Source organism: Cokeromyces recurvatus, assembly GCF_025118155.1.
Source record: "Cokeromyces recurvatus strain NRRL 2243 chromosome Unknown BX663scaffold_37, whole genome shotgun sequence".
Lineage (NCBI taxonomy): Eukaryota > Fungi > Mucoromycota > Mucoromycetes > Mucorales > Mucoraceae > Cokeromyces > Cokeromyces recurvatus.
In genome coordinates, this window is record NW_026251423.1 from 133,358 (window position 1) to 147,934 (window position 14,577).

The 14,577-nt window shown below is 31.5% G+C and overlaps 8 protein-coding genes across 8 annotated transcripts; 2 read left to right on the forward strand and 6 right to left on the reverse strand.

The window, feature by feature from the left end:
- Positions 1 to 385: 385 nt before the first annotated feature.
- BX663DRAFT_523864 (uncharacterized protein) lies at positions 386 to 1,895 on the reverse strand. Its single transcript, XM_051529566.1, has 5 exons — positions 1,453 to 1,895; positions 1,218 to 1,388; positions 1,081 to 1,148; positions 785 to 1,016; positions 386 to 709 (listed from the first exon to the last, which is right to left on the reverse strand). The coding sequence occupies exons 1-5, from the start codon at positions 1,865 to 1,867 to the stop codon at positions 429 to 431; spliced, it is 1,167 nt and encodes a 388-aa protein (XP_051378702.1). The 5' UTR covers positions 1,868 to 1,895; the 3' UTR covers positions 386 to 428.
- Positions 1,896 to 2,067: 172 nt separating this feature from the next.
- Positions 2,068 to 2,604, forward strand: BX663DRAFT_489826 (uncharacterized protein; the record flags this gene model as incomplete). The annotated part of the gene is made up of 3 exons (XM_051524924.1): positions 2,068 to 2,107; positions 2,195 to 2,253; positions 2,359 to 2,604. 3 exons carry the CDS (start codon positions 2,068 to 2,070, stop codon positions 2,602 to 2,604), a joined length of 345 nt encoding a protein of 114 aa, XP_051378703.1.
- Positions 2,605 to 2,743: 139 nt separating this feature from the next.
- On the forward strand, positions 2,744 to 3,292 carry BX663DRAFT_555604 (uncharacterized protein; the record flags this gene model as incomplete). Its single annotated transcript, XM_051531643.1, has 2 exons — positions 2,744 to 3,193; positions 3,254 to 3,292. The coding sequence occupies 2 exons, from the start codon at positions 2,744 to 2,746 to the stop codon at positions 3,290 to 3,292; spliced, it is 489 nt and encodes a 162-aa protein (XP_051378704.1).
- A 187-nt stretch (positions 3,293 to 3,479) lies between these two features.
- Positions 3,480 to 4,027, reverse strand: BX663DRAFT_555605 (uncharacterized protein; the record flags this gene model as incomplete). The annotated part of the gene is made up of 2 exons (XM_051531644.1): positions 3,480 to 3,727; positions 3,850 to 4,027. The coding sequence occupies 2 exons, from the start codon at positions 4,025 to 4,027 to the stop codon at positions 3,480 to 3,482; spliced, it is 426 nt and encodes a 141-aa protein (XP_051378705.1).
- A 148-nt stretch (positions 4,028 to 4,175) lies between these two features.
- Positions 4,176 to 6,630, reverse strand: BX663DRAFT_523881 (uncharacterized protein). Its single transcript, XM_051529567.1, has 3 exons — positions 6,153 to 6,630; positions 5,676 to 5,988; positions 4,176 to 5,498 (listed from the first exon to the last, which is right to left on the reverse strand). Exons 1-3 carry the CDS (start codon positions 6,442 to 6,444, stop codon positions 4,238 to 4,240), a joined length of 1,866 nt encoding a protein of 621 aa, XP_051378706.1. The 5' UTR covers positions 6,445 to 6,630; the 3' UTR covers positions 4,176 to 4,237.
- A 928-nt stretch (positions 6,631 to 7,558) lies between these two features.
- On the reverse strand, positions 7,559 to 8,118 carry BX663DRAFT_489829 (uncharacterized protein; the record flags this gene model as incomplete). The annotated part of the gene is made up of 3 exons (XM_051524925.1): positions 7,559 to 7,680; positions 7,715 to 7,822; positions 7,854 to 8,118. The coding sequence occupies 3 exons, from the start codon at positions 8,116 to 8,118 to the stop codon at positions 7,559 to 7,561; spliced, it is 495 nt and encodes a 164-aa protein (XP_051378707.1).
- Positions 8,119 to 8,602: 484 nt separating this feature from the next.
- On the reverse strand, positions 8,603 to 9,624 carry BX663DRAFT_523887 (enoyl-CoA hydratase/isomerase). The gene is made up of 6 exons (XM_051529568.1): positions 9,603 to 9,624; positions 9,466 to 9,540; positions 9,311 to 9,401; positions 9,178 to 9,229; positions 8,877 to 9,113; positions 8,603 to 8,820 (listed from the first exon to the last, which is right to left on the reverse strand). Exons 2-6 carry the CDS (start codon positions 9,526 to 9,528, stop codon positions 8,703 to 8,705), a joined length of 561 nt encoding a protein of 186 aa, XP_051378708.1. The 5' UTR covers positions 9,529 to 9,540; positions 9,603 to 9,624; the 3' UTR covers positions 8,603 to 8,702.
- Positions 9,625 to 10,059: 435 nt separating this feature from the next.
- BX663DRAFT_523890 (Pyruvate/Phosphoenolpyruvate kinase-like domain-containing protein) lies at positions 10,060 to 11,910 on the reverse strand. Its single transcript, XM_051529569.1, has 9 exons — positions 11,820 to 11,910; positions 11,411 to 11,728; positions 11,241 to 11,324; positions 11,077 to 11,180; positions 10,904 to 11,003; positions 10,703 to 10,828; positions 10,502 to 10,640; positions 10,332 to 10,416; positions 10,060 to 10,269 (listed from the first exon to the last, which is right to left on the reverse strand). Exons 2-9 carry the CDS (start codon positions 11,429 to 11,431, stop codon positions 10,143 to 10,145), a joined length of 786 nt encoding a protein of 261 aa, XP_051378709.1. The 5' UTR covers positions 11,432 to 11,728; positions 11,820 to 11,910; the 3' UTR covers positions 10,060 to 10,142.
- Positions 11,911 to 14,577: the final 2,667 nt, after the last annotated feature.

Genomic DNA, 14,577 nt, shown 5'->3' on the forward strand with positions numbered 1-14,577 from the left:
TGCTATCAGAAGAATAAAAAAAACTTGTTTGGTTAGCCAATCTTTATCGATGAATATAATTATGGCCTAATCTTTCCTCATACACCAGCAAAGCATAAAGATAGAGTAACTCAACAGGAATGTAATGTTGTATATATAAAATGTTATTAGTATACACAATATTAACATGATAAAATGTCATCTATACACCAGTGTCATAATATTCCTACTTTGCATCATTTAAAGCTGAATCTTGATGTCTGCCATATATTATCAGACATCACATATAATATTACCAACTAATCTCATCATTCTCTGGTCATCTTTCCTGATCATAGAACAAAATTGACGTACTCAAAAGGTTCCCATATTTCATCATTAGGGTTTTTAACTGTGTGTGTGTGGGGGGGGGTATTAATATATCCTATTCTTTTTTATTATTATTATTATTATTGAACTTTTAAATTACATTTCAACATTATGTCGCTCCATAACTTTTTAATATTATCTTTGCTTCCATCAACTGCAACAGAAGGAACCTTTTGGATATGTGTGTTAGCCCAATAAGTCCCTGTTCCTTCAAGATTCTCTGTTAAACACAAGTACAACGGTGTTTGGCTGCCTTCTTTTGCTGTTAACATGATGAAATCAAATATTTTAGAGAGGAAAGGTAGATTAAATAAAGTTGTATGTTTGAATAACTTGGTACGGACTGTACCAGGATGATAAGCTGCAAATAAATAAATAAATAAGGATATAATGCAAAAAAAAAAAAAAAAAAAAAAATAGAATTGCATAATGTTACCAAATATTTTAACAGGTGTTGTTTTGGCAAGCTGTGGTATAAATTGACTAAGATACGCTTTGCTATATGCATAATGGCTTAAACCATCTAGCTTGTATTTTTTATATGGAAAAGTAGTATCCAAATTATTAATTGCATACAATGTAGAGCTAGATGCGAATAAAACACGTCCTGTATTCTTATTTATCCAGGGCAATAATGACTGTGTTAATAAAATAGGAGATAAATAGTTCTATAATGAAATTCAATTAAAAATAAGTAAGCAAATAAATATAGCTTTTATGAGATTAGATTACTATTTGGCACTGTGATTCATAATTATCTTTTGTCATCTTATAAGGTACATTCATAATTCCAGCATTATCTAATACAAAATGTTAAAAAAAAAACTGTTTTATATAAGACTTTGAGAAAGAGCTTAAACAATCCTTACTAATAAGTAACTGAATGTCTTTTCCAGGAACTTTTGATTTTACTTTCTCAACAAATTTATTTACAGACCGAAATGAGCTTAAATCGAGCTCTATACAACTAACTTTATCTGATCCAGTTGAATTTTGTAGCATAGTTATCGTATTTTGATATTCTTTTATAGATCGAGTACCTAGTTTCTATATGAGAAAAAACAAAAAAAAACAAAGCAATACATATTATATATTATCCTATACCAATGATTAAATGATAACCAGCTAAAAGTAATCCTTTGCTTATCTCGAGCCCGATACCAGAGTCACCTCCTGTAATAACTGCTAACTCTGTTCTTTCCTTTCTTGTATAAGATTGAATCAAAGCATCAATCTGGTTTTCATTCGATTGTTGTGTCGTAGATCCCTTAAATAAACCACGCTTACAAACTACAATATAAATTGTTTCAAATATACCGATTAAATACACTCGAATAAAAACAGGCATCCAAGTCCATTGATTGCATTGGAGATTGAGTGCCTCTAACCAACATTGAGCATTAGGTTTAGAAGGATCGATTGATTTTATTTCTTGAAATAAACCATATATTTGTCTTGTAGTGTAAATAAATAAATAGCAACTTAGGCTTATACTAAAACTAGCAAGTAATGAAAGCATTACTTTTTGTTTTAAAGAAAAAAAAAATGGTGACTCTAAAAAAAAAAAAAAAAAAAAAAAAGGACTATTGTTAATTCTCAGCATTATTTCATTTTCTATAACATTGGTAGTATTCATTTTTTTTCCCCCTGTTAATTTTTTTTTCTTTGTTTTTTTTTTTTTTTTTTTTTTTTTTTTTTTGAATACATTTTTATACAAGCATGAATTCACAATTCTATTGGAAAGCAGGCAGTATCTTAGGTATAATATAAGAGAGATTCTTTGAGAATGTAGACAGGTTGACTTAATGTAAATATGGAATCTAAGGTGCCACTGGTTTGGCATTAGGTGCTTATGGCGCTCATGGACTTGTCAAAGTAGTTGGAGATAACCCCACTAAGCTCAGAGTAAATATAAATGATAATATATTGTTTATTTCATAGGCATAGCAGAAATAATGATGCAAAATTACTTGATTAAAAAATAAATAAATAAATAAATAAAAATGATAGAATTGGGCTACAGCTTCCAACTTTCAAATTATTCATGGTGTCGCACTTTTAGCTTTGTCTTCTATTCCACCTAGTGTTCGTCAAATTCATCCCGCTGCTAAACCACTCATTTTGACTGGTACAATCTTGTTTAGTGGAACTGTTTATCTTTTGACTCTTCAACGTGAAAGATTTAGTAGTATTAATTTATGTGCTCCTTTAGGTGGCTTGACAATGATGGCTGGTTGGGCTGCTCTTTTGTTATAATAACGACAACTTTATTATGTTTTTAGTACTACTACTACAAGAAAAAAAAAAGGGGGGGAGAACTTGTGATGACAACAATATATTTCTTCTTCTTCTTTACACTCTTTTCCTTTTTCTTCTTTATTTTTGTTTTTATTATATGAACACCTCTGCTACTTTATCTAAAAATAATAAAAAGAATACTACATTAAGTTGGCGTTGGTGGCAAAGGAATATGACAGCTTATAATAATAAGAATTATGATAATACAACCATACCGCCTATCATAACTATTCAACAAGACGACAGGTATGATGACTATGCTTCCTCTGTTGCACAGTCTTCTTTAATAGTGCAATATTCAATTCGTTCTTCTGTTAATACAGAACAGGATGAAGAAATAGTCGGTTCTACTGCTTCAATTAAAAGTAAGCCATGGATTTCCAAAAGGTATTACAGCAATAGCGTATCTAATGATGACGAAACAAAAGACTATCATCGTTCGTCATCAAAAAAGATATTATCTACAGTTGTCGACAAAGAAAAAAGAGATTATGATCGTCCTCAACAACAAAATTCAGAATCAAACACATTATTTTCTGGTATTAAAGTAAGTCAATGATAGCCTTTTTATATTCAATTCAATTCATATTCATCATCATCATTGAAGGCAAAATTAGGTAAATGGGTACTTCAACAAAGAAAATAAGCTTATTTCTGTTTAATGTGTTGTATTGCTTTAAAAATCAAATCCTCTTGATCTTCTCTCAGACTTTTTTTGTGAATGCTTCTTTTTATATTCTTTACGTTTTACCTTTTCTTTTTTCTGTCTACAATATATTCTCTATTGTTAAATACCACTTCTATATACATATTATATTCTATGTTTGTATACTTTACAATTGTTCAATTCGCTGTAAAGTAGCTTGATCTGGTTCTTTTGATACGGATACTGAATCTTTTATCATATCAACTAACTTGTGATAACAATCATCTATATTCTTTGTTTGTGATCGTGTCTTATCTGATGTAATAATTAACTCTCCATTTTTATTTGTCCTTTTTAATAATCTCTCTATTGCATAATCTGGAATCCAATTGATTTTTTTTGAAAGTGACAATCGCAATTCAACTTTTGTGTTTACTATATTTTTATTCAAGACGAAAAGGAGAGAGAGAGAGAGAGAGAGAGAGAGAGAGAGAGGGGGGGGGAGTGGAAGGAGGTTTAGATTATGAAATACAAAAAATAAAAAATTGCTACAATACCTTTATTGACATTTTGTCCTCCAGGTCCGCTACTTCGATTAAATGAAATTGAAATGTCTTCTTTTGGAATTTGTTGTCGATTAAAAGATTGTTGCCATTGAAAGGCTTCTTTATAACTCCAAGGTTTGGAAGTAAAAAATCTCTTACAACTAAAAATGGTGTATCTATAGTAACTCATAATAAAAAAGACTATACGTATGTAGATGTATGTATATATATATAATATCCTTTTTTATTCTTCTTTATTAAAAAAAAAATAGTAGATGGGGTGTGGGGTTTTTTATAACAAAAAAAAAAAAAAAAAAAAAAAAATATTATGTAAAAGATTTTTTTTTCCCTTTTTTTTTTTTTTTTTTTTTTTTCAAAGAAAGAAAAAAATGCTAACAACTTAAGCAGATTCCTCCTTTTGTTCTTCCTTAGTAGCCTCAGATAAGTGAGCTCTGAGAACATCCATAGCTTCAGCAATCTTAGTTTCTAAAGCCTTGTGGTCTTCAAGAAGATTCAACAATTCACCATTGTCCATTTCCAAAAGCATACCAGTAATCTTACCAGCAAATTCAGGTTGTTGAGCATTGATCAAGGGATAAAGACGTTCACCAAGCATTTGCTTTTGAGCTTCAGGAGGAGCAGCAGCCAAGGCAGCAGCAGTCAAAGGAGCATCAACAGCAGGCTCGGCAGTTTCTTGAGCAGGTTGTTGACGAGCTTGGTTAGCATACTTGCGCTGACCGGCAGCACCACCACGAGGAGCACGGGGCTGTCTGGGAGGACGCATGTTGTTGTTGTTAGGTGCAAAACCTTGAGGAGGGAAACCAGGCATAGGTTGACCTTGTTGAGGAGCCCAACGAGGACGAGGCATCATACCGTTAGGAGGGAAAACGGGACGTTGACCTTGAGGAAGGAAACTTCCAGGAGGGGCATAAAACATGGGAGTGCTAGGCATGTAACCAGGAGCACCGGGCATAGGAATACCTTGTTGCATGCGCATTTGGTTACGTTGAGCCATTTGAGCTTCTAATTGAGAACGACGGACTTCCTTACGTTGAGCAAGGGCAACATAGATGGGCTTGGAACCAATCATACGACCGTTCATTTCGGTAACAGCCTTAGTAGCTTCGTCAGGAGAGGAGAAACAGACGAAACCGAAGCCCTTAGAGTGACCCTTATCATCAGTCATGACCTTGGCAGAGGTGATAACACCATAGACAGAGAATTCTTGACGAAGCTTCTCATCATCAAGATCATCATCCAAGTTCTTAACATACAAGTTAACACCTTGATACTTGGCAAGCTTTTCAAGCTTGGCTTGTTCGTATTGCTTACGGAGTTCTTCTTCACGTTCAGACTTCTTTTGAGCACGAGCAACATAAAGAATCTTGCCATCAGCTTGTTCAGTTTCATTCAAAGCATCAACAGCCTTTTGAGCATCTTCGTGCTTTTCATAGTTAACAAAACCGAAACCCTTGGATTTACCTTCATCGTCGACTTGAACAACAGCAGAGGTGATGGGACCATACTTTTCGAAAATTTCTCTCAACTTTTCGTCATTGACGGTTTCATCCAAGTTCTTGATGTAAACATTAGTGAACTTGGCTCTGTATTGTTCAATCTTAGCTTGACGCTCCTTCTTAGGAACATGGTGACCAACATAACTAAATATGTTAAAATAATTTAGTATCTTGTTTATACTATCTATTTTCCTTCTAATCTATCATCCTTTTTTTTCATAACCTTCATACTCTCTCTCTCTCTCCCTCTCCCTCTCTCTGTCCTTGTCTTCTTCTTTTACTTTTGAACTCATTCCCTTTTATATGTTTTTGAATACTTACACCTTCTTATCATTCAAAAGCATACCGTTAACATGCTTGATAGCATTTTCGGCAGCTTCTTCAGTTTCATAGTGAACGAAACCATAACCCTTAGAATTGCCATTTTCGTCCAAAGCAATCTTACAGGATAAAATATTACCAAAAGCAGAAAAGGTATCGTGAAGAGCCTTATTGTCAATGGTTTGATCAAGGTTCTTGATAAAAACGTTGCCAGAACCAGTCTTACGAAGAGAGGGATCACGTTGAGACCACATAATACGACAAGGCTTACCCTTGATCAAAGTGTAGTTGAGGCTTTCCAAAGCACGTTCACCTATTCATTTATTAAAAAAAATATATATATACACATGTATATATATGTTAAAAATCCGAAAATTTTTGAAAATGGACTGAAAGTGAGGGAGAAAAAAAAATTTTTTTCTAGATTCATAGGCTGATAAAAAAAAAATAGGAAAAAAAATATTGAAGATTACATACCATCAACGATGTTATGGAAATTGACATAAGCATAACCCAAACTACGACGAGTAACAGCATCGCGGCAAACACGAATGGAAGCAACAGGACCGATCATGTTGAACATCTCAAAGAGCATGGCTTCGGTAACAGAAGGGTCAAGTTCGCCAACGTAAAGACTAGCAGAGGGAGAAGGGACAACAGTACCAGCAGGAGCAGAGGCTTGGGCCTGAGCAATTTGCTGTTGTTGTTCAGCTGAGAGCTGTTGGACGGGAGCAGCTTCAGTAGGGGCGACGACAGGTGAAGTAGACATTATTATATATTTTGGTTTTTCTATTTTTATAATTTTTTTTATATGTTTATATGATTATTAAAATGTCAAACCCAAATTAAATGAGATTAGACAATTAAGAAAAGAAAACGGCGTTAAACGTCGAAAAGAAGAATATAAAAAAGAAAAGAGTAAGTAAGGGAAAGAGAAAGAAGAGGAAAAAAAAAAAAGGGAAAAAAAATTAATTACAAAATTTTACTACGATTCCAACTGCTCACACATTGGCCATTTTTTTTTTCCAATTCGCACTTTATCTCGTCTCCCCCCCCCCTTCCTCTATTACCACCCTAATAAGTATAGTTATCTGAAATCCCTTACACAGAAAAAAATTTTCTGTCGGACATTCAATATCTATCCTCTGACAATTCAACAAAGAGAAATGCATTCAAAAAAGAAAATCAGTCACAAGTGCTAAGCCATTTTCATAACTCGAATATGGTTAGATATCAACTTTGCATTATGTATCTCTCTCTTTTTTTTAGTACACATATTCTATCATATATTATCCAATATAGTACATACAAAATACTGATTAATTATGTTCTAATAATACAAATCTATATTCATATATAGTAAAATTATGTCTTATAAGGTATTATAATTTTATCCAGGTGATATTTTGATTTTGATTAAAAAGAAAAGAAAAGAAAAGGATTTATTTAATTGCATAGGTATAATAAAAGAATAAATATAGATAAACTAACTATTATAAGTATTAATCTTCTTTCTCCTCTAATTGATGATAGAAGGGATAATCTGTATAACCAGTAGATTCATGAGTAAAAAAAAAAATACTTTTGTCATATTTGCTAAGTCCTCAGTTTTGGATAAAGACGTTCAACAAAATCTAGGCTAGCTATAAAAGCACGACCAAAGGCGATTAAATTCCAAGTTTTTTTTTTTTTTTTTTTTTTTTTCCTGCAAGATTCATACCATGATCTGGTATTTTCGAAAAATTCACTAGCAAATATAAAGGGGCCCTTCCAGAGGTCATGACAAAATTGCAAAGAATCTACGACGTTTATTTCATCTATGCGTAGAGTATATTGGATCTAGTTTCAACAAAATGAAGATAAGATAAATGAGAATGCCTATTTTAAAGTTGAGATATTAAATAGCCCCAGGTTTCGAAAGGAGTATCATCATGCATATCTTGAAATGACACAACAGGAGAGAATTCGAATATCACTTTGTTCTTCACCCATTGCAGATGAAGCACTATTTACAATATCCAATGCAAATTTAGCTTTACCTTGAATACTACATCCATACTCATCAGTACGTATTATTTTACTAGATGAATTCATAACTTGAGCAATAAGGTAGTCAAAACCAGCATGTATTTCAACATCATCAAATCCTGCCTCAATAGCATTTCAAAGCTGTCTGACGATAATCTTCAATGACAGCTTTTATTTCGTCAATCTCTAAGGCATAAGGCACTTCATAATCCACACCACCCAAAAGTGCACATTGACCCTTTATAGGAATAGCTGAAGCAGAGATAATAAGTTCATTTATAGGATTCAATTTTCGAAAATCTGTACGGCCTATAGACCAAAGTTGACAAAAGATAACTGCCCCTTTATGATGAACAGCCTCTGTCATCTTTTTTCTAAGAGTCGATTTGTTCTTTATTATAGATACTAGAGGCATGTCTGTGGCCTCCTATAGGAGATGAGATAAAAGTAGCTTCTGTAATCATAAGTTCACCCTATGTTGCACGCCATGTGTAATGTTCAAGCTGTTTTTCAGTAAATACACCATCATATGTAGCACAAAAACGAAATAAAGGGGGCAAAGGCAACACAATGCTCTAGATTAAGATAACCTATTTTAATGGGAGAAAATAAGACGCATTTTTTTTTTGTTAAATACAGTAATCATTTTAATGGATATTATTACGAATAAGGTTGAAAAAGTTAGAAGGAAATACATTGACAGATAGTCGAATTCAATAGTTCTTATTGACAAACGGATAAATACAGTCATCTGTCCATTTAAAGCTGGAAGTTTTATCTTTTTTTTTTAAACATCATCTAAATATGTAGTCTGTCCAAGATTAAGTATAAATGTACTATTTTTATGTTGAGCTCCTTATAGTCTTTGCTGAATAAACAAGAAGATTAACGGGAAAATATTTTTAATTGTCATTATTGCATCGAAAGCTTTTATTAAGAAAAAAAAACATACTCATGATCTAACTGTATATCAAATGTAAACTCTTCTTTTTTTTTTTTCTAACATCCTTTATAAACAGGCTTTCTTTTTTCTTTGAAAGCTCTAAGGCCTTCTAATCTATCTTCGGTAGGAATAACTTGATTGTAGTAAGATTGTTCAATATCTAAACCAGAATCACTATATGCAGAATTATTAATAACATATGATAATATATAAATATATATGTTATTTACATGTCTAAATGTGATCCCTTATCAATAGCTAATTTAGCCATACGAATTGCAACAGGACCTTGAGGTAAAATTGCTTTTGCAATTTCCATAGATTTTTCAAAAGAACTGACTGGATCAACATGATTAATAATACCATATTCTTTTGCCTTATTGGAGTCCATTATTTCGCCTGTAAATATCAATTCTTTCGCTTTAGGAATACCAATCAATCGAGGTAATCTTTGTGTTCCTCCAGCGCTGTATAAAAGATCAGAATTAGACATAAAGATATACACATATACATATATGTATACTTCTTTACCCAGGTATGATAGCTAATTTAGTTTCAGTTAAACCCATTTTTGCATTAGGACCTATATATATGAGCTGATGTTAATTCATATACATATACATACACATACACATATTTGCATTTCTCTTTTTTAATGTTTAACCTGCTATACGAATATCACAAGATAAAGCCATTTCAAGACCACCACCAAATGCAGGACCATCTATAGCAGCAATTGTTGGAATAGGTAAAGTCTAATAAATTCATTCATACATATTAAACTTTATTACAGTGTATACATCTATAATCAATCCCTACCTCTAAGTCTCTAAATGTTTTCCTTAAATTATACAAGAACTGTGTTACCTGGACAGGATTCATTTTAGCGCGTTCCTATTATACAATATGTATTTTAACTATCAGAACGTCTATTATTTTATTTTATTTTATTTTACTTTCAAATCAGCACCTGAACAAAAAGCATTGGGAACAGCACTTCGTATAATCAAAACTCGAGATTCACTTTTAACCAATAACAGTTGTTAATTAATTATATTTTGTATGTATTATCGATGCATATACATACTTTGAAAAACGAATATCAGCCAAAGCTTGTCTAAATTCATTTACCAAATTAACAGATAAAGCATTTCTTGATGCAGGACGGTTTAAATTTAAAATAGAGATACCACCTTCTAAATGTTCTAAATAAGCTTCTTTAGATGTTTGTGTCGAGATATATCGAAAACTTGGCTTTAAATTATTATAAAAAATATGACGAACAAACATATTCCTTTTTTTTTCGACTAAGAAAAAGATAAAATAAAAAGAGAAAGAATACTCAAGAAAAAAAAAAAGGGTAGTAGCAAGGCTTTATTTTTTTTTATTTTCTCTCTCTTCTTACAACCGTGAGAAAAATGTAAATTATATCGGTATTTTAAATATGGTAGTAGTAGTTATTAATGACAGCAGCAGCAGCAGCAGCAGCAGCAAGTTTATTGTTGCTTCCTCTTTTCTGTAATTGTGCTATCTTTCGTGTTTTCAATTTCAGGTATTGTCATATTGCCAGCTATTGCATGTGCAAGTACTTTTTTTGCCCATTTAACAACAGGCATATCAATCCTAATAATTTATAATTTAGTGTTTCAAATACGATGAAATTATATTATTATGTAATAACTTACATTTTTCCATCTAAATTAAATGCACCAATTCCCTTTTGTGAATAGTTTTCATATTCATTTAAAATACGGACTGCTCTTTCGAGATCTATAAAAAAAAAAATTTATAAGCCGTCTTTATATGAATATACATATACATATATATATGTGTGTGTATAAAATTACAATAATACCTTTAGGATCAGGTAAGAAAGCTTTATGAATAATATCAATTTGATCAGGATGAATGGCTTGTTTACCGGCAAATCCAAAGCCTTTACCCTCTTTACACTCTTCTAAAAGGGCTTCTTTATCTTGATAATCTACACAAACCTTGATATATATAATAATATTATTAATTTGATATATGATCGTATTATATATATATATATTACCAAATCAATTGCTTGTAAACCATAAGCAGCAGCGGCGTTTACTATTAATTGACGTGCAAATAACATTTCTTTTCTAAGCTTTGTACGAGTTAATCCTAAATCTGCACAATAATCTTCTGCAGCAAACTATAAATTAAAATAAACATGCATAAAAAATAATGTCGCATTATATAAATACACATAATATCAAAATAAGCTTACAATCAAGGCATCTAATCGAGGATCTGCTGTGGCTATTTCTTTAATATTCATCATACCAAGTGCACTTTCAACTGAAGCAATTAGTTTTATTCGTTCACGTCTACATGTAAAAAGAAAAGAAGATATGTTAAAATATTACAATAATAGCAAGTCCTTTTTTTTTCTATCTTTACTGTGATTCAATAGCTACTGAGTCAATCATTCTACTAACAAATTGAATATCTTTTGCACTTTGAACTTTAGGAATAACGATTGCTTGTAATCTTTTTGAATGAAGCTTATAAATATATAATTCATTAATATAACCTATATACTACAATTGAATATATAAACTTACAATAACATTAAGATCGTCTAATTCATGGCCTGAACCTACTGCATTAATTCTTACTGCTTTTTCTGCTTTTCCATGTTCTGACGCCTAAATATACTTTTCTATTTAGTTGAATAATTATATTAACAATTCTCTTTTTTTTTGTTGTTGTTGTTGTTATTCATATTTATTACCTCTAGAGCATCAATAATCATATGCCTTGCAGTACCTTTTTTATTAGAGGACACACTATCTTCAAGGTCGTATACAATACAATCTGCTCCAATTGTAATTGACTTGTGTACTTTTCTTTCATCACTTCCCGGGACTTATGACAAGTTTGAAGGATTAAACATCACATAAGGAGAGAAAACCTCTTTTTTTTTTCTTCTTAAAATAAAACTTACCATAAAATAAAGCCCTTCTAGATCTAACTTCTTTATCTATATATTTAGTAGCTGTTGTATTAAGAGCACGCCATATCATATTATTATATTTATGGTGAATTCCAGCTATAAGTATATATACATAATATGCTAGCTATTAGAAAAAGGGGACCGAAACAAATATATGCATTCATGGCTATTAGTAACATTACAATACCAGAAGATTTTATTGCCACATTCATCAATTCTGTGATGCGTAACATTGTAAATGTATATGTTATAAATATGTCTTAACGAGAAAAAAAAAAGGAAAAAGAAAAGAAAAGAAAATATCACAAAAAATAACATAATTTTTTTTTCTACGATCGTGACCCCTGTTCGCCTGTATAAGATAAATATGATATATAATAGTTTATCGTCTACATTGTTCTTCGAATATTTATTATGCTTTACAAGAAGAAAGAGAAAAAAATAGTTTTTATTATGGTTTAATAAAATGGATTTTTTTTCCCTCTCTTCAAGCCATTTTATTTCGGTTAGAATATTTTACATTGAGTGTCTTCTTTCACAGTGATTGATAAAATGCATTAATAAAAAAAATAAAAATAAAAAAAAATAAAATAAAATACACCTTTTCCGGAAATTATTCATACACTTAAAAAAAAAAAAATTCGTGCACTAAAAAAATAAAAAATCAAGCAGTAAAAAAATAAAATTTCAAGCATTATGTTTTTTTTTTATTGGTGCATTTTTTCATTGTACCAAATGTACAAAATGTATTAAGTTTTTAAAGTGGTTTACGTTCCAAGCAATCATCAAACTTCCGGATCGAATATCTGCAGAACTCTCTCAGATCACTTAGAAGCACGCTGTTGCATGTATCCCTTATGTGACTGGTAAGGGTTTCGCTTTCCAAGAGCGGCTCTCTTTTGAGCTTGCTTTTACAGACGGACCAAAACTGTTCAATTGGGTTCAGTTCAGGAGAGTATGGGGGCAGATACAAGCAAAAGTAACCGTGACTTTCGATATAGTTCTTTATATCCTGGTGCTTGTGGATTGGGACATTATCCATAACAAGATAATTCCCTTTAAATTCCTCGTACTGATCCAAGATATCAATAGTATCGACGATGAAGTTGAAGTAATGGCCTGTAACTGTGCCAACTGAACTGTTTTTTTCTTCTTCCTCCTTTCCAAGCTTTCTTTTCTTGGATGCTGTTACTTTTGGTGTTCTAACATTTACGTTTACAACTCGATAAGGAGAAATAGCGCCCAAAATAGTTGTCATTTTGGCCTTGGTTTTTGGTGTCTTAACAATAGCGCGATTGCCGATGTTTTGAGTTCAAAAGATAAGGAAAGAGAAAAAAAAGAAAAGACAAGTCTGTGAAAACTCGGTATAGTTTATTGAAGAAAAAACAATACAAAAATTGTACAAGAAGAAAATAATATGGAGAAATGACGAGGGCTATTTATATGTTTTGCAAGATAAGTGATATTAATAGGAGTGTGATTTAGATAAGTGAATACTGCTATAATAAAGCCTTTATGCACAAATATTGTCTCCGAATAATTCTGCATGCAGTATGCATATTTCTGCCTGAGCTGTTGCTGTTATTAAAAATATACCCGATTATTATTTCTGGGATTAGCAACGTGTTAATATTAATTCACAGTGAATATTCCCTCTATAACAATATTCAACATTATGGATGTATATATAATATGTATGACTTGTATAAATAATTATGTAATTGAATATAACAGTCATAAACCTATTGAATTCTTATTATTACACAATACAATGTATATAATTATTTATAATGCTCGAATACTCTAATAATAACTGTTATTAAAACTGAATGTAGAATGAATATTATGCTGTGAAGTACAATGCACTAGTTTTATTTGAATAACCTCTTTATTATATAATAAATGATGGTTTATTTCTGTTAACTTAGTTGTAAATACGACTACAATCATAACAGCCGACACAAGACCAAGAAAAAGAGCATTTCATATTGATATGAAATCCTGCTTCGTCAATAAAAATACAGTTGTATTGATCATTAATATCAGTATTATCCAACAGATTTTTAACCCAATTCTATCTCTCCTCAATCTTTTTAGGGCTGTTTCTATCTTCAGGATAGAAATAAGATTTCTTACAGCTTATTCTGTACTTTTCCTTTACAAAAATATAGAAGGCAGATTTTTTTTTATCTCAAGTTCTTCAAAGTCCCTGGTTAATCTATCCCTCATTTGATCCAAGGTCATGCCTGAATCATCCTCATCAACCAAATTGATAAGGTACTCGTGATGGGCATCGTTCAAGATAGGAGGCTTTCCCACAGACCTTCCGCTTCCAAGTTTCCTTTTGTAGACAAGTTCCTCTGGATCCTCAAGACTATTTTTGTACCATGAAGCAGCTGTGCTAGCAGAAATACCTATTTGTTTAGCTGCCCCACGAACGGACATACCCTTCTCACCCACGAGAAAGAAGAAATAGTCTATTTTTTCCTTTCTGTAGTTTCGATACGTTTTCTTGTTGTTTTCAGACTCTTCCTTTACTAACCTTTTTCTTTCTCTTTTGATACAACTTTGTTAGCCTTTTGAGTTATCTCGGGAGGCTTTAAATCCAAATATTCCCCATAACTTGTAACATTTGCAATAGGATAATCAGGACCGTCGACCTCCATCTGAAGTACTTTAACTTCATTTCCTTCCTCATTGAATGATTTGCCTTTTCCATCTTCATGTATAAATTGATCCATTTTAATTCAAAATAAAAATGTGATATTTCTTTTAAAATATCAAATAAAAAACATTAGAAAAAAAAATAATATTACGACAAAAAGAGTCAACGAGAGCGAACAATAGTTCTAAAGTCAATTATTTTATTTATGAATTTAAATTGATGGGGTATTTATAAGAATTGTTAAAGAGGTTTGAGGATAAGATGTGAATCAGAAAAGTGT